Source organism: Lissotriton vulgaris, chromosome 1_1 (assembly GCF_964263255.1).
Source record: "Lissotriton vulgaris chromosome 1_1, aLisVul1.2, whole genome shotgun sequence".
Taxonomy (NCBI): Eukaryota; Metazoa; Chordata; class Amphibia; order Caudata; family Salamandridae; genus Lissotriton; species Lissotriton vulgaris.
Window position 1 is genome coordinate 1,845,247,602 of NC_141685.1, and position 23,397 is coordinate 1,845,270,998.

The 23,397-nt window shown below is 47.0% G+C and overlaps 1 protein-coding gene across 1 annotated transcript in view; it reads left to right on the forward strand.

The window, feature by feature from the left end:
* ZNF277 (zinc finger protein 277) overlaps window positions 1–23,397 on the forward strand; it is a 602,005-nt gene that overhangs the window by 325,725 nt on the left and 252,883 nt on the right. Inside the window, exon 6 of the mRNA XM_086919306.1 lies at window positions 21,641–21,751. Within this exon, the coding sequence (XP_086775432.1) occupies window positions 21,641–21,751 (111 nt within the window). The remainder of the gene's footprint in view (window positions 1–21,640; window positions 21,752–23,397) is intronic.

Genomic DNA, 23,397 nt, shown 5'->3' on the forward strand with positions numbered 1-23,397 from the left:
GGATCTTGGCTCCATGAGAGGTCAAGAAACCTCTCTCTTGCCAGAGAACACCGAAGTCGTGTACGACTCCAAATGCATAACGCGAATCTGTGTATATGTTAACTTTCTTGTTCGTGGCTACTATACAGGCTTGAGTCAGAGCAATGAGCTCTGCAGCTTGAGCAGACAGTGTATCAATACGGTGTGTTTCTATGACTTCAGTTATCACTGCATATGCGGCCACTAATTCTCCTGCACTTGTTCTCATACATGAACCATCCACGTAAAGTGTCAGGTCTGGATTAGTCAATGCAATATCTGTCAAGTCTTGTCGGGGCTTCGTCACTGTATTAATGACTTCTACACAGTCATGTGGAGCTGGATCGGTTGTACTCGAGGGGAACAATGTGGCAGGATTGAGTATGTTGCAGCGTCTGATTTCTATGTGTGCCTGGAACAGTGTCAATTCATAACCTGTCAGTCGTGCTATAGTCAAGTGCTGAGTCTGGGTACCGTTCAGAAGTACTTCTACGGAATGTGGAACCTGTACTGTCAAAGGATGTCCTAACACTATTGAATCGCTTTGTCTGATAGCTAGGGCTGTTGCTGCAACTGATTTCAAGCACGCAGGCAAGGCCTGGGCTACTGGATCCAATGTACTAGAAAAATAAGCACAAGGCTTATGGTGTCCTGCTTGATCTTGTGTGAGAACAGATAACGCTGTGCCATCGCGTTCTGTGACAAAAAGCGTAAAAGGTTTGCTGTAACATGGTGTCGCTAAAACTGGTGCTTGACATAAGGCTTTCTTCAGGTCATTAAAAGCTTGTTTATGTTCCTGAGTCCAAGGGAGGACAGTCGAAGTCGCTGCCTCCTGTGTTGTCAACTGTATGAGTGGCTTAGCTAGATATGCATATTGAGGAATCCATTGTCTGCAGTAAGAAGTGAGTCTAATAAAGGCTCGTACTTCCTTTTGTGTCTTGGGTTGCGGAAGATGTGCAATCAACTGGATGCGATCAGGTGTTAGCTGCCTACCCCACTTGGACAGCAAGTGCCCAAGGTATACCACTTGCTGGGCACAGAATTGCAGCTTCGAAGGAGACACTTTGTGTCACTTGTCTGCCAGAAAATACAAGACTGTTAGTGACGCGCGCTCGCAGTCACTTTCGGTCCGTGCTGTGATCAGTAGATCATCAACATACTGTAGTAGAGCAGTGTCAGTAGGCATGTGAATACTGTCAAGTTGTCGTTTCAATGCTTGGCTATAGATGCTAGGGCTTTCTGTGAATCCTTGAGGGGCGCGTGCAAATTTGAAGCTACGGCCATTTAAACAGAATCCGAAAAGGTACTGGCTTTCCGGATCAATGGGGACACTGAAGAAGGCGTTCTTGAGATCGATTACAGTATAGAACGCTGCTTCTGAATCAATAGCTGTCAATAGAGACGAAATGTCAGGGACCACGGGGTACTGTGGTACGATACATTTATTTAATTCTCGAAGATCGATCACCAATCGATAGACTGGTGGAGCATTCGGATCAGTTCGTTTAAGGATCGGAATGATAGGGGAATTACAAACATTCGAGTCGGTTTCGACAACCACTCCTTGTGCAATGAGCTCGTCAATGATTTTCAGTAAAGCCACTATAGCATCAGGGGGTAACTTGTATTGTCGGATTCGGGGTAGTACAACTCCTGGCTTGAGTGTAACACGGTATGGTGTAATGTGCATACAACCTACATCGGTTGGGCCTTGGGCCCACAAATGTGCAGGAACACTCTGTAACCTGGGATCAAAATCTCTCAACACATAATGACCCTTAAAGTCACGAAGGAATAACCTCACTCCTTCTGGGGAACAACATATAACTGCTCCTAGAGCTTTCAGTGTTTTGATACCAAGTAAGTTTTCTGGACATGATTTCGTAAGTAACAAATCTGTAGTACGGGACAATGGACCAACAGCAATGGGAACTGGCTGTGATACTTCATTAACAATAGGCTTTCCTGAAAATCCAAGGGAAACATTCTGTGAGCCTGAGAGGGGTGCCCCTGGAACCTCGTCATGACTAATGGTCGTTCTGCTTGCCCCTGTGTCAATCAAAAACTTTCTGTCCTTACCTAAAACCTGACTATGTACATAAGGACCCTCTTGATCTACAGGAACCTCGATAAGAGGCAAGCCAACCTCCCTCTCTAGGCTGTTTCATGTGTACTGTTGATAATCTGGGTAATCTGACTGTGCATACTGGTACATCTGTTGTGTGACATGTTGAGTTGCGGCAATGGGTTGAGGCTGTGGTACAGCTACTGTCTGTTATTGTACATTCTGTGGAGGTTGCGGATTCTGTTGAATATTCTGTTGAACATGTTCTGGTCTAGGCGGACGTGGTCTTTCTTTCGTTTTGCCTGTAGCAATATTGTATTTCAGAACGGCACATTCACTTATAAAGTGACCTGGCTGTTTGAAATAATTGCAATTCCCTTTAACAGGAGCTGCAGAATGACTAGTCTGTGTGTTCTGCCTCTTCTGACCATCAGCTGGAACAGACTGGGCAACTAGTACTTTCATTTTCGTGTCTTTCATACGTCTCTGTTCATGATCATGTTCTTCTCTAATCCTGTTCTGGTGGTACTGTAACATCTGTAACATTTGGGAAGGCGTATTAGCTTGCCATGTACTTTCAACTTTCAAAACCCTGTTTTTAACCTGTGGTAAGGAATTCTCGACTAGTTTGGTCACGAAAAGGTGTGGGAATGACTCGCTACTTGTCTTTAGGCCACTATTAATAATGAAACATTTCTCGAATCTTGAATAAAAATCACTAGAGTCTTCGTCTTGTTTCTGTTTGCAGGCTGAGATCGCATCCCAGTCTTCCTTTTTGACTGTCAATAATCTAGGCAGGACCTGTACTAATAATCCTGGCAATGCTTTAGTTTTGTCCCCAAGACCTAAACCTGGGGTACGTCCCTTTTCCTCGTCTTCTAATTCAGTCCAAACAATCTTTTTATCTCCCACCTCCCATTCCTTTTCTTTCAGTTTTTCGTAAATCCCTGCTGGCAATAATACTTTTAAAATTTTAAGAATGTCAGAATACGTGTAATCGCCCATAAGTAACATGTCTTTTAATTCACGGTGGAAACCTGCAGGATCTTTATCGTGACAAGGTACTATCTTCTTCATTTCCAATAATTCCATTTTTGTCAAAGGAGTGTACACGAATACGCGTTCAAGCGTATCATCTGGCTTTCGGATTGGATGTACTTCTCGTAAGGGGTTCTGTCTATCTAGGTGATATGGCTGTCTTACTGGGGGTGGAACGGAAACAAGACGTGGAGTCAGGAAAGTTCTATATTTATGACGTTGTTCTAGAATGATATCAATTAAATCGGTACCTAGGCCTCTCCATCTTCTCAGGAGTAAGTCTTGCAATAAATTATACAATGGACCTGGATCGGATTGCTGATTTTCATACAGTGTAATGAGATGTTGGACCATGTATATACCAGCTAGTCGCTGTTCTTCTGGAGTAAGTCTCAAAAATGTTTGCACTACTAAATCATCTTTATATATACTGTCATCCCCGGCCCATTGGACTGCTGACCGGGCTAATTCCTGATCACGTAAGGTAGTGAGTTCATGATAACCTATTCTTTCTTTCAGTATTTTATCAGTTACTTGGAATATATGTTCAAGAGAACATTGCTCTGGTATCGGAGAAAGGAAACGTTTCTTGTTTTCTAGACGAATGGGTCTGTCAAAAGGTCTGTCAAAAGAATACTGTTTAGGGAGTTTCACTCTACCTACGTATGCTATTTTATCCTCAATCTCTACTGGAGTTTCTGCTTCTTCCTCCTCCTCCGAGGAGTCATTCTTGTCTGACTCGGCTTCCTTTTCAGCCTTCCGTCTGTTATGTATTGCTACTATTTCTTTACGGATCTTTCTGGACATGGCATCTATACAAGTCTGTTTGTCATGTTTACAATCTGCAATATTTTGACCCCATTTTATCAGTACCTCCATCTCTTCTTGAACAACATCTGGCTGATCTTGTTCCCTTATCAAACAATTAATCAAGAATCGTAATAGTAAACCTTGTGTCTCAACTTTCTGATATGCCATGGCCTCACGAATACATTCTGGCCTTTCTCCTGTTCTAATAAAATGATATATTTTGTCTAGATGTTCTGGCATTTCTGGTAACAATATCAAATAATCGGTAACACGTCGTAGACGTAACGAGGCTAACATCATGACTCCTCTCTTACCAGGTACTGGATCATATCTACAATCTGTAAGATACTGTTTAAGCTTGTCATATGTCATTGCTTTCGGAGTACGCTCCTGCACGGTCGCTCCCCTCGCTCCCTCGAACCTGGAAGGAGCGCTGGTATCGTTAATTGCTCATTTCTATCCTACATAGCGCTGCAAGCATTAACTGAATACTGCGCTACTGCACTGAAGTATCTGCTGCCTGCTGCACATTTAATATAACATAGCGCTTCTGCACGCACTGCACTGAAGTATCTGCTGCCTGCTGCACATTTAATATAACATAGCGCTTCTGCACGCAATTACATTTAGCATTTACATGCGAGCTGCCTGACATTTGTTTTGTTAGCGCTTCTGGCCGGTCCCACCTGTGGTGTTTAATTTAGTGGCAATAGCTCTGGCTTGACTCGGACTGTGCCCCGGTTTCGTTTTCATTCAGCCCCCCACCATCTTGTTGTTGTTGTCTGCTCGCCTGGCCCGCCTCTACCTCCCCGAGACCGCCTCCCAGCGGCCCCTCCCACCCTCCGCCCCCCTCCACTCTCCATTTATGTCAGATGTCCCAACGCGCTACGTCCACGCCGAAGGTGCGCCAAAGGTAAGCCCGTCTACGCCCGTCCGCGCCTGGACCGCGCCCAGCGCCAGACCCCCTGCCCCTCGCATTGCCCAGCCCCCCCGCGTTACCTACGATGCCGCCACCCTCCTAGCCCTTAACCCCGGTCGCGCCCCCAACTGCGTCCAAGCCGCTCCTGGACGCACCCATGGACCGTTCTCCTGCTTCTCCTGCAAATTCAGCGGCACCGACAACATCTCCGCTACGACCACACCACAGATTCCCGACCCCAACCACCTAGAATGCATCCTTCTCAACACCCGCTCGGTCCACAGGCACGCCATTGACCTTTGGAACCTACTAGACACCATCTCTCCTGACGTCGCCTTCCTAACGGAAACTTGGATGAACGCTTCCTCCGCCCCTGACATCGCCATCGCTATCCCTGATGACTATAAGATCACACGCAAGGACCGCACCGACCATACAGGAGGAGGAATCGCTATCGTCCATAAGAAATCCATCCGCATCTCTACCAGCTCCGACGCCAACCTCGCTAACTCCGAACACCTTCACTTCCAGATCCACATCGACCCCAAGACAACCCTTAGAGGCACCCTCCTCTACAGACCACCAGGACCCCGCGCAAAATTCAGTGAAGACATCACGGACTTCATCACCCCACACGCGCTCCCCTCCAAAGACTACATCCTTCTGGGAGACCTCAACTTCCACCTTGAAAAGATCAACGACCGCAACACCGCCACCCTCTTAGACAACCTCGCCAACCTCGGACTTAAACAACTGGTCACTTCCCCCACCCACATCGCAGGTCACACACTCGACCCCATCTTCACCTCCAGCAACCATGTCTCCTTCAGCCACACTACGGATCTCCTCTGGACTGACCACAGCTGCGTTCACTTCACCTACAACAAGCCGAAACCCATCATCCACCTCCAACCAACTCTACAAAGAAACTGGAACAAAATCACCACGGAGCAGATCTCCACATCGCTCCTTCAAACCTCCCCAGCCCTCTCTTCTAACGCCAACGAAGCCGCCTCCAACCTCACCCTTTGGTTATCCAACACCGCCGACACCTTAGCACCACTGAAAAAACGTCAACACAAACTTGGCAACAAGAAGACCTCATGGTTCAACGATGACCTCAAGAAGTCCAAGAAACTGTGCCGCTCCCTTGAAAAGGCCTGGAAAAAAGACCCATCTACCAGCAACAAGGACGCCTTCAAAAGCGTCATCCGCACTCACCACCAACTGATCCGAAAAGCCAAGAAAACAGCATTCAAGGATCGACTTGACAACAACGCCCACAACAGCAAGGAACTTTTCAACATCGTCAAGGAATTTTCCAACCCCTCGGCCAACTCCAACGACATCACCCCCTCTCAAACCCTCTGCGACTCCCTAGCCTCTTTTTTCCACAACAAGATTGCTGACATCCACAACAGCTTTGACAACCAACCCGGAAGCCAACCCACCCTACCATCTGCTGACCATCTTACCCCCGTTAACACCCTTAACGCCTGGAACCCAATCTCCACTGAGGACACCATCCGCCTGATGAATCCCATCCACTCAGGATCCCCCACAGACCCATGCCCCCACCACATCTTCAACAAAGCAGACTCCGTCATAGCTCCGCACCTCCGAGACGTCATCAACTGCTCCTTCAACTCCGCTACCTTCCCAGAAGACTGGAAACACGCTGAACTCACCGCCCTTCTGAAAAAACCAACAGCAGACCCCACCGAACTCAAAAACTACCGCCCCATCTCGCTTCTTCCATTCCCGGCCAAAGTCATCGAGAAAGCTGTCAACAACCAGCTCGCCGCCTTCCTCGAAGCCAACAAATCACTCGACCCTTCACAATCTGGCTTCCGAGCCAAACACAGCACTGAGACCGCCCTCATCGCAGCAACTGACGACATTCGAACTCTACTGGACAATGGAGACACAGTCGCCCTCATCCTCCTCGACCTCTCTGCAGCCTTCGACACAGTCTGCCACAGCACCCTTTTACAACGCCTCAGAAACATCGGAATCCAAGGAAAAGCACTTGATTGGATCACCTCGTTCCTCACCGGAAGAACCCAGAGAGTCCGCCTCCCACCATTCAAGTCCGAGGCCTCTGAAATCATCTGCGGCGTACCACAAGGATCCTCACTCAGCCCCACCCTCTTCAACGTATACATGAGCCCCCTCGCGGCCATCGCCCGCCAACACAACCTCAACATCATCTCTTACGTGGATGACACTCAACTGATCCTATCTCTCACCAAGGACCCCAGCACCGCCAAAACTAACCTACACGAAGGAATGAAAGAAGTCGCCGAATGGATGAAACAAAGCCGTCTGAAACTGAACTCAGACAAAACAGAAGTCCTCATCTTAGGTAAATCCCCCTCTGCATGGGACGACTCCTGGTGGCCGGAAGCCCTCGGAAATGCACCCATCCCGACAGACGACGCACGGAACCTTGGCGTCATCCTGGATTCTTCACTTTCAATGAACAGACAAGTCAGCGCCGTATCCTCTTCCTGCTTTAACATTCTTCGCATGCTCAGAAAAACATTTCGCTGGATCCCCTCCGAAACAAGGAAAACAGTCACCCACGCTCTAGTCACGAGCCGACTGGACTACGGAAACACCCTCTACGCAGGTACCACCGCTAAACTCCAGAAGAAACTACAACGAATCCAAAACGCCTCAGCCAGGCTCATATTAGACATCCCACGCAACGAACACATCTCTGGTCACCTTAAAGACCTCCACTGGCTACCCGTCAATAAGAGGATCACTTTCCGACTGCTTACCCACGCACACAAATCACTCTACGACATCGGACCAGATTGCCTCAACTCTCGACTGTCCTTCTACACCCCCTCCCGCCAACTTCGCTCTTCCAGACAAGCCTTCGCCACTGTACCTCGCATCAACAAGACCACCATGGGAGGCAGATCCTTTTCATACCTGGCTGCCAAAACATGGAACTCACTCCCCGCTTACCTTCGCCTCACCCAGAATCACCTAGCGTTCAGAAAGCAGCTTAAAACGTGGATATTTGACAAATAATCCTCCTCCCCTTCCTAAGCGCCTTGAAACCCTCTGGGTATGTAGTGCGCTATACAAATTTTCTGACTTGACTTGACTTGACATTGTCACTCGATGTAACTGTGGCGGGGTGTGGAAGTGACCTCCTGCGGCACCTCCTGAAGCAGAACCGTGAGCATGACCTGACGTCATGGCGTGTGGTACATGTAACGGAGACTGACTCCGGGTTGTATCTGTCGCAAAAGGATTGTGAGGACCAATAATAGGGGGACCAGTAGCAGCAGCAACAGAAGGGGAAGTGACAGCAGGTGCGGGAAGTGAATCTTGGCGTGGATGGGTCGTGGCTTGATCAGCCGGAACATGCTGCTGTACATTATTAGCGTGTTGTACGGGTACATTGGTATATGCTGGAGCTACGTCAGCTAAATAGGAAGAAAGGAAAATGTCTGCTGCGGTCTTTGTGGGGCGGAGTTTAATCGGAACCAATGGTGGTGGCAAGTTACGGGGTATTTCCGGGGTCGCCTTGGGCAGGCCCTCGGTCAGAACTGAATACATGCCTGTGATGAGTGCATTTCTTTGGCGGTCTAATTGTTCTGATCTGACCTGTTCTCCTTCTTCTAGTAACTCCTTTTCTTTAGCTTTTTCGGATTCTTCTCTACTTTTCTCTGCTTTTCTGATTGCTTTTTCGGTTCTTCTATGCGATTCTTTTTTTTTTTTTTGTTTTTTTTTTTGGTGCAAGACGTTTATTTAGTACCGTTAAGTATACACAGCATACTGCCACAACCCGGAGGCCGGCTGCTATAGCACATTTCAGTAATCACAAATAAGCATCAGCAAAAAGTCAATATTGTGTTGCGGAGCTGTATACATAAAAATTGGCATCAGTAACAGCACAGGTACAGGAAGCATATAAATGCGTCTTACTTTTGTCGTTTTCTGGTTAAAAAAAAGAACAATGAAAACAAACAAAACAACATCGTCATAAGCGTGCGCACCACAAACAAGCAGATTTCGGAGGGGGGGGGGGGGGGGGAACAGCATCCCGCAGCAACCAGGTGGACCATGGGTGGGTAAGGCATACAGGTGAGTGAAGCAACAAGGACAGTTCAGAGACATGGCAAGGGGGGTAAAGTGCATAGTGCAGTCACAAGGCATACAAAGTTGCAGGTAGGGCCAAAGCGGTTCAGCACCCCTTCTTCATTACACCTAGAACAACGTTACAGATCACAATTCATCGTCACTCGGTGCTTCCGTTATCAGGTAGCATTGCAGCGGGGCCCAGATATCAGTCGGCCTGGATGAGAGTGGCAGTAACTCCGCATACGTGTGCAGTTGTTCCTGACAATACACCAGGTCCCGTATCCATTCCTTAAATTTGGGCGCCCTGCCTCTGCCCCATCTACAGGCCACCCTCCGCTTGGCTAGCAACAAGGCTAACGCGACATACTTGCGGTGAGCCGCCTGCAGGGGTACGACCCAACCCAATAGTGCCATCTCAGGAGTTGGCGGCACCGTAGCATTGATCATTGTAGAGAGGGCTTGAAATACTAGATCCCAATACTGACGTACAGTGGCACATTCCCAGGCAAGATGTAGAAAATCAGCTCCATGGGCTCCACACCGATCGCAATTATCAGTGTCTCGCAGCCCAAATCTGTGTAATCGAGCCGGGGTATAATACAATCGGTGCACAAATTTGTAGTGAATAATTCTATACCTGCTGCTGGATGAGATACGTTCTGTCTGTAGTAAGCTAAATTCCCATTGTTGATCGGTGAGTGGGGCAGGCAGCTCTTGATCCCACTTCGCTTTGGCAGGAAGTGTGGTGAAGTCAGTGTGTGTTCTAACTGATCTGTACAACGTGGACACAAGCTTATATGGATTCGCAAGTTGCATTATGTGTTGCAGGGGTATGAGGATCGGTGGCTCGCGCGGAAATTCAGGTGTAAGGGCTTGCAGCCCATGTCGCAGGCGCATGTAGTAAAACACTTCTAGTGAGGTAGGGTGTATGGTACCAAACAAATGATCCCTCGTGCGGAACTCGCCATCATGATATAGATCCCCCCACGTTCGGACATGGATTTTAGACAGTAAACGCTGGAAGCCAGTTTCCTGCAGCAGCTGCAATTGTGGGTGATAAGCCAGGGGCATACATGGAGCGTAGAGGAACTGCAGCCCCAGGGAGGCACAAATGTGTAACCAGGCCGTGATAGTGCTAGATAAGGTGTTCGGGGTCTTATCCCTCCCCTCAACAACGGCATACAGAGCTCCCTCGATAGGCGTGGGGTGCGCCAGCCAGTGTTCCGCAGCCAGTTGTGGCATGTATCTCGGCTGTCTCACCCAGAAGTAAGCATAGTGCGCCTGGGCTGCCCTGAAGTAAAGCTCAAAATCAGGTACACCGAATCCTCCCCGCACATAGGGCCGTGTCAGAATCTCCCATTGGAGCCTGGCCTGCTTTCCACCCCACACCAATTTGAGCATTTCAGACCTCAGTCTCTTAAAGAAGTATGTACCAGGATGGAAGGGTATGTTGAGAAACAGGTATAGCAGCTGCGGAAGTACAACCATTTTAATCAAAGAAGCCCTGCCCGCCATCGACAGGGGAAGTGACACCCACCTCGTGACCTGGTCTTCAATTCTACTAACAGCAGTGCCATAGTTCGCTCTCATAAGCGCTTCCCGGTCCCTCTCAATATGAACCCCAAGGTACTTAAAATCACCTTCAGTCCAAGTGAGCGGATATTCCAATGGGAAGGCCTGGGTGGCCGCCGTGAGGGGGAATATGCACGATTTGGTCCAATTTATCTGCACTCCCGAGAGAGTCCCGAATCTAATGAATTCCCTAAGTATGGGGTGTAGGTTGTCCCGGGGGTGCCGGACATACAGCGTGATATCGTCCGCGTACATGGATATGAGTATTTGTCGCTGGAAGCAACGCAGCGCGCTATCCTTATAATGTTGCCGCAGTTTGGCAGCAAGGGGTTCCGTGGCGATTGCAAAGAGCAGGGGGGATAGGGGGCACCCCTGTCTCGTACCCCTAGAGATCTCAAAGTCAGGGGAAAGCTGCCCATTAATAAGGACTTTGGCCGTGGGCCGCGTGTAGAGCAGTTTTATCCAGGAAACGAAGATGGCCGGGAATCCCATGCGGTTTAGTACCCCAAAGACGTAATCCCACTCCAGGGAATCAAATGCCTTGGTGGCATCCAAAAAGATGGCCGCCATGGGCAGGTCCTCATGCACAGAGTCGTACACAGAAAAAAAGGTGCATAGATTGTGGGATGTAGCCCTCCCTGGAACAAAGCCCGCCTGATCCGGGAGGATCAGGTTAGGCAGCAGTAAGCTAATTCGGGTGGCAATGAGCTTTGCGAGAATTTTCACATCACACGTCAATAAAGAGAGGGGTCTATATGAGTCGCAGTGCGATGCAGATTTCCCGGGCTTGAGTAAAGAGATGATAAGCGCAGTTCTCATTGATGCGGGGAGATGCCCCACCTCCAGAGCGTCCTCATAGACCTCCCGCAGTACCGGGGCCATGAATTCAATGTATGTTTTGTAGAATTCAATGGGGATGCCATCTAGGCCTGTGGCCTTGCCTGATTGCATACTCATAATCGCCTCTTTCACCTCGTCCAGCTCAAACGGGGCACTCAAAAACGCCCGTTGAGCGTCACTCAGCCAACCAAGCGCGACATCCGCGAGGTAGTCGTCCAAAGGTGGGCCCCCCAGTCCCTTAGAGGTGTACAGCTTATTGTAATGGCCCACGAACTCGTTAAGGATTTGCGTGGAGTCGCGGAGCAGCAGCCCCTCGGCCGTTTCTAGCACTAGTATAGTAGTAGGCGGCCTCGCAAGCCGGACCGTAGCCGCCAACACCTTCCCAGGCCTATCTCCTTCTCCATATTTCCGCGCCACCCAGTATTTATGTCTAAATTTCGCCTCACGTGCAGCTTCCTCGGAATATTCAGTAACCAAATCTCGAATCTCTGCCAGAGTGTCGCTAGTGGGGCGCGCTCGGAGGGTCTCTTCCGCCCGGCTCAGTTTCACTTCTAGCGCCTTTAAACGGTTCAGGATAGCTTTAAGCACCCCCGAGCCCTTCGCAATGCAGAAACCCCTTAGTGTGACTTTGAAGGCATCCCAGACTGTCTCCACTGCATCCACAGACCCCTTATTTCTCGCAAAAAAATCTAAGCATTCCTCGCGCAGCGTCTCCCTAAATTCCTCATCCAACAGCATTGCGGGCTGCATGCGCCACGCGGTAACAGGAGGGCCTAGCTCAGCTCCGCGCATGGCGACCAGAACCGGGGCATGGTCCGAATAAGTCCGAGGGAGGTGTCGTGCAGATGTGACAGTGGCATACATGTGTGTGGTCAGAAAAAAATAATCAAGCCTGGCCCAGGACCTAGCCTGCGCCGTGAAATGCGTTCCTTCCCCCCTCGGCCCGCAGTGTGCTCGCCAAGCATCCACTAGGTGATTCTCCTCCAAGATGGCGCGCAGCACCTCCCGCCCTTTTGTGTAGTGGTGTGGGGCCGGGTGTGAGCGGTCCAGGGTCGGGTTCACAGTGACATTGAAGTCCCCCCCCCATATTATGTGTTGTGACCCCGCTTCCAGTATAGCAGCCCAGAGTGTTTCAAAGTACTGCGGGTCGTCCACATTGGGGCCATAACAACACGCAAGGGTGACCGTCACCCGGCCCAATCTGCCCCATAGCAGGCAATATCTCCCTTGTACATCTGATTTCGTGCCAGCCATGTGGAAGGGCGTTGACTTTTTAACCAGGATTGCAGTACCACGGGCATAGGAGGAATACGAGGAGAACACAGTACTCGAGGCCCATCTACGACCAAAGGCTGGCAACTTGTGGGGTGCAAAGTGTGTCTCCTGCAGAAACGCTATGTGAACATTATGTCTGTCTAAATATCCCAGAACGTGGCGTCTCTTCCGATGATCCCCCAAGCCCCGCACATTCCAAGTAAGAACATTCAAACAAGTGTCCCCCATCCCAACATCTTTTCATATAACAGAACAAGCCAACTGCACCAACAGTCCTTACAGTTAGAATTACCAGCGGCCCACAGTAACCCCGGCCACCACAAATAGCAGTCCCTGAACCCCCCCCCCATAGCAAAGACAGTAGACCAGCCCACCCCAGGACGGGTGGAAGGTCGACGAGGTAAAGGTGCACACGCTCGACTACAAAACGAGAACTTAAACCCAGTGCAAACCCAGGCATCCAACACTAGAAATCGCAACCGTTGCCATTCAGCAAACAGGCCTCCGTACATTGCCAACCATGAGGCATCCCAGTTGTCCCCTCTCGAGCAGCGACACATAGAGAGAGGAGCCGGCAACCACAGAGTTATTACTCGGGGCCGCAGGCCCAATTCGAGGACAGTGAAAAACATGGACCAGATCAGCACGAACTGACCCCTTAAAGAACTTCCCCCCTCCCCCACCCACTGAAGCGCCCCCAACTCGCCAGTACCCTGTGCCCACCCCCCTCCCCAATCAAACCCGCAACAACCCAACAGTAAAAGTGCATTGAGCAAGTCCAGTGGGGTACACCCATTCGGGGTTCTAGAGGTGCACCGTCGTCCACCCCCGCCTCTCCTCACCGCAGTTGCCGCCATTCTTACCGTCCTAGTCCGGGCGAGTGAGTCAGCATGGGGGGGGGTGGGGGCCTGGCATGCTACAGGGCCTGCAGCACCACCCAGCCCTACACTCCTGGGGGCCATATCAGGAGCAGTAATCCAAAGAAAAAAACATGTATCAACGAGTCATCAGGAACGAAAGCGACGAACCCAGTTCATTCCGCACCAGAATCGTGTCCGCCATCCGCCTGTGCAGCTCTTTTGTCCCTTTTCGGTAGGGTCTTGATGTACTCCTCGACCTGTTGCGGGTTCAAGAAAAAGTGTTGCGTGCCCTGGTGGGTCACGCGGAGCTTGGCAGGATAAAGTAAAGCATAGTCAATGTTCAGTCCTCTCAGTTTTCGTTTCACGGCTAGAAACTTCCTTCGCTGTTCCTGAACAAGCGGAGTAAAGTCCGGATAAATGGAGAAGGACACCCCCTCATAATTTAGGTTTTGATTCGCCCTCGCTGCTTTCAATGCCGCATCCCGATCACGGTAGTTCAGCAGGCGTGCTATGATGGGCCTCGGTGGAGTGCCTGGTTGAGGTTGAGGTCCAAGGGAACGATGGGCCCGCTCCACTATAAACTGCTTGGAGAGAGCCTCCTCTCCCACCGTGGCCATGAGCAAACGTTCTACATACAACTCCATACGTCCCGTGTTTGTGGATTCCGGAATTCCCGTAATCCGGACGTTGTTCCGCCTGCCCCTCGCTTCCAATTCTTCGTTCTTGGCGGCGATCACCCGCAAAATGTTGTCCATGCGGGATAGTCGCGTGGCTTGCGATGTTGTGGCATCCTCCGTTTCGGATATGCGGCGTTCGGCCTCCGTTAGCCGTTCGTCGTGCACATCTATTCGTTGGACGATGCCGTCCATCCGGGCGGAGAGCCAGTCCACCTTGTCCACCACCGTGGCAAAACCTTGCCGCATCTCCTGAAGCATTGTTGCTATCTCCGGGACCAGGGGGGTCACCTCTGCCGCCGGGCTCCTCGGCGGCGCACTGTCCCCCGTCTGCTTCGTCCCCTTTTTTTGCGCCGCTGGTTCAAATTGCAGCTTGGGCTGCCGGGCATCTGGTTTCCCCATGCCAGGCAAGCAACAAGCGCACCTCTGTGTCAAGCCGCTCTATGAGGAAGGGCACGCGTGGGCAACCACGGCGGTGGATCGGTTCCGACGTCTAGTGTCCAATATAGGCCGGCTCCATGCAGTTGAACAACAGAATGTCTTCGGTGCAGAAAGCAAGCTGCCGAGGCAGGGTCCCACTGCTAGTTTGATGGGCCAGGCCCGCTAGGCGGAGGTGCGCGAGGCGTAGTGCGGCCTACACGCCACGTGTCAGTCCTGGGCGTTGCGTGCGGCACCGCGCCGCCTACAGCGAGGTCGTAGCTCTCGGTCTCTCCCGCTCCAGACTGATCTCGATCTAGCTCCGTCCCCGAAGGTCGTAGGATCTCCAAACTCAGACAGAGTGTGCAGTAGATATATCTCAATCCCCCAGACCGTTTTCGGGCAGGTGGGCGCAGTTTTAAAGGATAAAAGGAAGGATAAGAATGCCAGGCAGCCGGAGCCACACTAGAGTGCGGCCATTCAGCTCGTGCGCCCTCTAGCGCCCCCCTTCTTCTATGCGATTCTTTGCGCCACAATTCTATGGCATCTTTCTGAGACTGTCTGGCTTTCTTTTTCCATAACGCTTCTTCTACTCTCATGATGCATTCGGCATCCCATGTCCCTGAGACAGGCCATCTAAACTTCTCTTCCAGATGTTTGGTGTAGTCCACCCATAAGTCTAAATACAACACGGCATCTAAGCCATGTTTGTGGTACATAAAATATCCTAGAGTGTCCCTAGGCGGGACAAGAACTGCTTCTTCAAGTATCCCTTTCCTAGTACTTATCTGACGTAATTTTGAAAACAACGGCATGGCTGGAGTGATTCGGACGCGAACACAATAAACACAGTAATAAACAGTAAACAATCATTCATACCACAACATCAAAACACATTAAAACATGTCGGGCTGAAATAACCTGGAACACAGAAAACTCTCGAGATAAAACTGAATGACTAGATGCACTGCTGAACAGTACAGACCGGTCTCATAAAGAGACACGTCGGACCGTATCCACCTAAGTGAACACGTCAGGACCAGAATTGTGTACCCAAAACTGTCTTTACCGAGCACCAATTAATGAACCCGTCTAGATGCGTTCCCAACAACGGTACTCACCGGGAAGCAAGAAACTGAAGGCCTCGGAAACTGGACTGGACTGGACTGCTACGACATCGGACTGGCACGCACCACGCTACCACGCATGCGCTTCGGAACAGGTGGGCCTCCGGACACCTCGGACCTTGCTCTCTCGACTAGGGCTCTGGTCGGGATCCTCCGCATTCCTCACCGCCTCGTCTGGACGCCGGACCGCAGTCTCCGTCTCCCTCGTGGACCCGAGGGAAGATAGCGGGAAACTCCGCAAACGTGCACGGTTTCCGTCGGGGTTGTAGAAGGGGTCGAAAGCCACGTGACTTCACCTGCGAGTGGGGAAGGGGGGGGTACCTGTTCGGGCGCCAAATTATGTGGTAAATAAATTTACCTATACATTTTTCCGTATAATTATCATTACAAGACAGCTCATTCAAATGAGAGGCAGAGTCCGTGGTATCTGAGTCATACGGGCTTTAATGGCATTATCCTTAAGGATGGAGCATCATGTTCCGTCACCTCTAAAGTTCAGGAAGGGACAGTCAACGTTTTATTAACATTACACATTATATATAGTAAGACTTTACAATTGAATCCAATACAGTAGGCGTAACAGGTGAAAAGAGTGAGATAAGAACACATGCGCGTAAGAGGAGGCGTGAAAAAGAGGCGTACACATGGGCGTGCACTGTACATGTCAGAGAAACGTGACAAGATACGTCACATGTGGGTGGATGCATAGAGAAAAGTTGCAGAATCAGCAGAAACCCTTAACCTGGATGCGTGCGCAACTAGCATGACGTGTAACTGGGGGCTTTGACTTTAGCACTAGTGGAGGAGACTGGTGTCTGGAGTGTCAGGGCAACCTGTACCCATTGCATATCTAGTATCTTATGTTTGGAGGATGTAGTGTCTGAAGTAAAAGGCCTCTCGGGCAGAGGCTATTCTACACTGAATGCTAGTGCGTGCATATGTGCCTACGTGTAATGCGCGGGGCCATGGGCCTACCATGGTAACGGAGCCAGTAAATCACTTGCAAGGAGGACAGGAAGGCCGGGCCCTTTGCTCTGCAGCCGGGAATATGTTTAACTATTTCACTAGACTGGAATGTGTTTTCGAGGAGGCTGAGCAGATAACTGTAGGCAAAACATGAACTTGGCAGGTAGTCCAGGCCGAGCCAGGCACCACTTCGCTTGGCAGGAAGTAAGGCAGAGGTCAGGGATACATTTCCATGCTGCAGACTTCAGAGGCAGAAGGCAGAAGTGACTGGAAGTCAGAAATCAGGGCCTAGCTCGGCAGAGCCAGGAAAATGTAAAAGTGTACCATGTAAAGACATTGGCATGGCATGTTTAGAAACTGAATTATCGATCCATTCATGGTGGATCTGAAAGAGGACATGTTAACGTTGGACGCAAATGCATTTGCGTCTTCATATTCGGTCATGGAGGGAAATTACATGTACTTTAAGCACGTACATGGAGACGTTGGGGTACACGTTAGGGGACATATTTGACCATAAAAATTTCAATTACCTCAATACAGACATTTTAAAACGTCCATATTCCAGGCACAATGGCACTTTGGTGAAGTATATTTTAGCATATGCAAGGTTTACTTTAAAAAAAATGTTTTCTTGAAGGAATCGAGGTTGAAACTTGACGAGATGCATTCTGAATTGGAATTGCCTCCTACTAAATTAAGCAGTTGTATTTTATAGAAAGTATACCAATGTATTTGTTACACACCATGGCGGTATGAATGTATTTGTATGAATAATATAGCTTATTATGGATTGCCCTATGTATATGTAAAAAAAAAATACCCACGTAGGGAAGGGGTACTTTTAAATGAGAAGGTTTCATAAGAGAGCGAGATGGAAACTCAACAAATTACACTTTGAATAGTAACGATTTTCTGCTAAATCTAGCACTGTTGCACTTTATTGGAAATATACCGGATTATTTTCTTCTTTGCACATCACTTTGTTGGACAAAATAAGGATCTAATGTAATGATGAAATGACGATTATGAATATCCTATGTATCTGCTTAATAAAAAAGAAATTTAAAAAAAGGTTTCAGTACTGGATTCTGTGAAGGTGTCTCTAGTTTCCTTCATAATCACCTGAAGAAAGTGTGACTCCTCTCAGTTTGCACGGTGCCACTCTGCACTTAATATATATGTGAAAAGAGTCGAATGTCTCCTAATGTGAGTCTCAGTTTGGAGATAAAGGTTACAAGGGCAGAAAACACCTGCTTTGTAAATGTTGGTAGTTCTGAAATTGTACATAATGAATGGTACATTTGTTGGTAAGCAAGAACGCTTCCCTGAAACAAGGTTGATAAAGGTGTATATAGATTGATGGATAGATGATAAAAGGAAACAAGGTTATTTATGCTTTTATTTGGCCAGAAGCTGGTTCTCGAACTGGCTCTGGCTTTTGTAGGGAGTTGATGGGACTTCCCAGGGAAAAATCATTATTTCTCGTCTATATGAAAGTGTTGTAAGGACTATTCTATCTTTGCTCAATTAAATTACTCTGATTTGTCGGTTACTTAATGATTGTGCATCCGCTGGTCATGCAACTTGAATGAATCATTACTCATCATTAGTAAATGCAGCGCCTGTACAGAAGCACCTGTCCGGTGCAATTTTTTTAAATTCTAATCTGATAGAGTTTGAGGTATTTGATATTATTATATGATTAGATTGTTTCCTGTAGTACACACACTGCGAATAAACCTTTAAAAAATGAATTGCATGTTTTACGCAGCACATTGAATGCCCGTTATCAGTCTGTATAATGATTCCTGCATGTCACTTCCCAGTGTAATTATAAATATAGATAGATAAGCAGCCAATATGAAAGTAGTTGCTCTGCACTGGAACGGTATACTGCCATTTATCTTTTCCCCAGAACTATAAGTAATAGTATGCATTCAAAAAAAGTACACAAAGAGAACTAACCATATGCGGATAAAGAACTTGTTCTTTGTGGCTAAATAACAGAGTATGTTTATGTTGATACCTGGACTTAACCTTAACATATAATAAGAACCAAATATCCCTCTTTGATCAAAACCTCTTCTTAAAAAAAAACGTGTTTCATGCATTATCTTGCAAACTTCCCTAAATGAATAGGATGCTTGATGCCAGTATTGCATATACATGAAATCATGCAGATGGATTTGCAGTTGGTGACCGGTATTCAAGACGGCTTCTGCATGTTCCAGTTTTTCACCTTGAGTAAAGGAAGATACAGCCAGTGGAACGGAATTTGGTGACCCCCCTGCAAGCATATTAGAGTATTTTCCGGTTTTCTGTTTTTTTGATTGATGCACATGGTGTTCAGGATTTTTCTTGACTTGCTTCCAAACTTTGGTACTGCTCTTCTGAATTGAAAGCTTATCTCTTTGTATTCTGCTTGTCCACCCAGCTGTTTTACCGTCGAAGTTCTCTGATGTTTTGTTTTGGCTTATTACCAATATCTTCACCCGCTCACTCATAGTCATGCTGTCACAGTAGAGTAGCCACATATAGATGGCATTTAATATGTCCAGATATGGGCATTAGAGGTGTGGTGTGACAGAATTGACATGGAGGCAAATGAGAAGACTTGCTCTTGTGGGCACACTGTTGCATTGAGAGCTGATGGATTCTGCTCAGAGACTGAAGGATTTGGACCTCGTAATATAACTGGGTGGAGGTGGGCTTGACTCAGGACTGAGAATCCCACTCCTCAGTCCCCTGGGGTCCGGGATTCATCTACCGGTCTGTTACTTATGGTTGTTGTACTAGCTCCGGGACATTTTGTACCTGAAGTATCTGTACAGCGCTATATAAATGGGGTTTCTATTCATAAGGTAGCCCTTTTCTGGAGTAGGGTCTTTGCAATTTTCAAGGATTTCGGGGGAACATTGTACTTGCTTTAAGGAGCATGCCATATTACAGAAAGTATAGTAATCATTTATTGCAGTTGTATTTTAAGCACAAACTGCCTCTTTCTTCTAAGACTGTTATAAAACTGCCTATATAGAGTGCCTACGTTGGAGGAAAAAAAGCCTTCGGGTTCTGAGTGTGAAAGTGTCTACGATCAAAATAGTTAATTAGGTTCATGGCAGCAGCTTTCAGACACAGATACAGGTATGAATCTGATTTTCTTTGTGTCAATGAACAAAGGAAGTGGTAATACTTATGCAGTTCAGGAGTTTCAGGACAACTTAGGCCTGATTTAGATCTTGGCGGACAGGTTACTCCATCACAACAGTGATGGATATCCCGTCCGCCGAAATATAAATCCCATTATATCCAATGGGATTTATATTTCAGCACACAGAATATCCGGAGGTCATGTTCGTAGTGGTGAGCCAGAAAGAGGACCAATGATGGAACAAGCATAGAGTGGTGACTCCCCAACTGTAGAGGCACCTGTTTAATGAATGCCGGCAACCTACCACTGAAAAGATCATTGCAGTGCAGCTTGCTTTTTACTAGGGGTGGGCAGAATTTGTGTAATTGCGTTACGCAAATCTCAGCGAAACGGTAAAAAATCTCTGCGAACATTCAGAAATTTCGCGAACACACGGAATTGCATGTTCGCAATGCTTTTTTCCTGTTCGCAATCACTGTTTGCGTGCTCGGGGGGAAATATGTTGCGAACACGCATTTTGAGAACGCGAACAAGCAAAAGAATTCGCAAAGTCACAGAATGCAGAATTTTGGGCAATTTTGCGTTTTCCGCGGAACTCGAAATTACCCGAATTCCACGAGCGTAACGGAATATACCGCCCAGGCCTACTTTTTACTACCTGAATAAGAAGATAGGACCATTGGCCATCTGTCACTGACCAAGTTTTATGGCTTTTGCAATGGTGCTGAAAGAGAAGATGCAGAACTTCATGGACAAAGCGAAAAGAAGGATATTTTTGCCAAATTCTGAATTTCAGGAATATGAGGAAGAGGGCAGAGGTTAGGGAGGATTTGCTGGGGACGAGAGAGTCTTCCTTTACATATCAATGCCTTGAAAGTAATGGTATTAATGGGCGTGCAGAACACCACGAGCAGCATTGAGAAAGAAGTGTCCTTGATAGAGGAAACGTTTGGAATCACTAGATGTGCAGCTGCGTCACATAGAGAAAGGCTTGCAGTCAGTATCATTGAAAGTCCAGCAACTGGATATTATAATGCGATCAATGGTCAGACTCTTTAACTCTTGGTTAAAAAAATATGCATAAATTACGAGACACCTGTTGGTTATGCAAGATTGTGATTACGAGACTGCAGTTGTAGCTATGGTGGACTTGGATAGTTGAGTAGAACACCTGGCGAATGTTCTGTATGACGAATAGTCTCCTTTATTGTAGTGGTGCAGAACAAAACTTTGGGCATTTTAGTATCTTTTATTTAACGAGGGTGAGTTAAAAGCGCAGCTTAAATAGAAGAATACAAACTTATTTTGAAGACTAATTCGGTTTAGTATTTGTACTAAAAATTAACCAACAACAAACACACTTGTTTCTTTGTTTTATTGAAGCAACCAAAGCACCATAAGCTTGGTTAAAAAAATATGCATAAATTACGAGACACCTGTTGGTTATGCAAGATTGTGATTACAGAGACTGCAGTTGTAGCTATGGTGGACTTGGATAGTTGAGTAGAACACCTGGCGAATGTTCTGTATGACGAATAGTCTCCTTTATTGTAGTGGTGCAGAACAAAACTTAATCTGTTGGCCTGCTGTAGTGTCATTCACATTTCTTTCCGCCCACCACAGCATACAGTGTGTGGCACAGGGTCTGCCAAAAGGTCATCTGCCAGTACCAGACGAGTTGGCTTTTCCAATGCTTGTTTTCTTATTCTTAATAGTGTTTTTAGCTACCACATTAGAAATGTTTTTTTTTTTTTAAGCATATTTGTCGTGTTATTAAAGCATGTGATTTTATGTTTTTTCACAGATTGCTTCTTTACAACCACATGAACAAAGACCATGCTTTCAATGTTGGGTTGCCCGATAACATTGTGTATTGTAATGAATTTTTGGATGTCTTACAGAAAAAATTAGACAGGTATGATATCAATTTTAATGTTTAAAAAACATTTGTATTTGAGATCCTAATCTTTTGAACTGCTAGCCGTATTTGTTTGGTGCAATAACGTGAATCAATTTGGGCATTTTAGTATCTTTTATTTAACGAGGGTGAGTTAAAAGCGCAGCTTAAATAGAAGAATACAAACTTATTTTGAAGACTAATTCGGTTTAGTATTTGTACTAAAAATTAACCAACAACAAACACACTTGTTTCTTTGTTTTATTGAAGCAACCAAAGCACCATAAGCTTGGTTAAAAAAATATGCATAAATTACGAGACACCTGTTGGTTATGCAAGATTGTGATTACGAAAGTTGAGCTAATTTAAATTAAATATGAAAATAAGTGTTGGAATTAAATGTAAAATACTTTGCTTGTATAATAACTTGACATATTTTTATAACTAAAATGGGTGGTTTTTCTTCGTTTAACCTACACTATATGATTAGATCTGGTAAAACAAGCTGCCTAACACTCCTGGACTAAGCCTGAAGCTTCTCTCTACAGCTACCACTTAGAGAGCTTTCTATGGTTGTCTAAGACCACTAAAATCACCCTAAGGGTTGTCTGGATTAGGGCACGGTGCTCCACTGAACACCATCGCTGCTGCAGCAATTCCCCCTCTGTGCTGAGAGGCTTTGAAACCCATTGTTCATGACGAGCTCAGCTCGTCATAAGCACAGCTCCACTGTGCCTCATGACGAGCTGAGCTCGTCATGAGCATCGAAGGGGTTAAATTAGTGTGCGCCATATACTAAGCCAGCCTCCTACAGTACGTACTAGTATCTGTATGAGTAGGTGGGTGTGTGTGTAAATGTATGGGTAACTGGCTGTGTGATTGACTGTATGGGTGAGTTACTAGGTGTGTGAGTAGCTCTATGGGTGACTGACTCAGCTTTGAAATGCTTTTGAGTCATTTTTCAAAGAGAGAGGGATGGAATTCAATACTAACCAGGCTAAATACATGATTTATAGTCCCTGTAGCAAAGAGACCCCTAAAACAGACACAAGAATAGGTACTGAAGACATAGAATGAGTCCTGAACTTCTACTACCTGGGAATAAAGCTGTCACATAATTTGACTTGTAGTTCGCAGCTACGGAAAATTCAAATAACTGTGCATAAATATAGTTTGAGTATTATTAATTGAATAAGGTCTCTGTGTCGAGGGCAATCTCATTAGCCCTGGCATTTTTTAATATCAAGGCTTGGGGGGCTGCTTTATAAGGATCAGAAATATGGGGCTACTGAAATTGTGACTACTGACATTTTGACATGTTATACTTAACTGAGAAAATAGTTTTTAGATATCTCTTAGCAACTCCCTATAACACTCCACTTTTTTCCATTATATTTAGACTTGGTTAAACAATCGTATCGCACAGAAGATTCATAGTCAACTAGTTTTATAGAGGTGTCGCCTTTGGTCAACAGATGAGTTGGCCCCTTACAGAGGTGGCCTAAAAGAACTAAACTGTTGTACAGACAGTGTAAAGATACTTTGATTTAGTTGTATTAAATGTATGTTAAATAGAATGGTAATGGAAAGATTTTGGCTACATCCCGAAGAGATGAGTATAATTACCAGGTCATATTTCAAAGAAAAGTATTTGACCCTTGTGA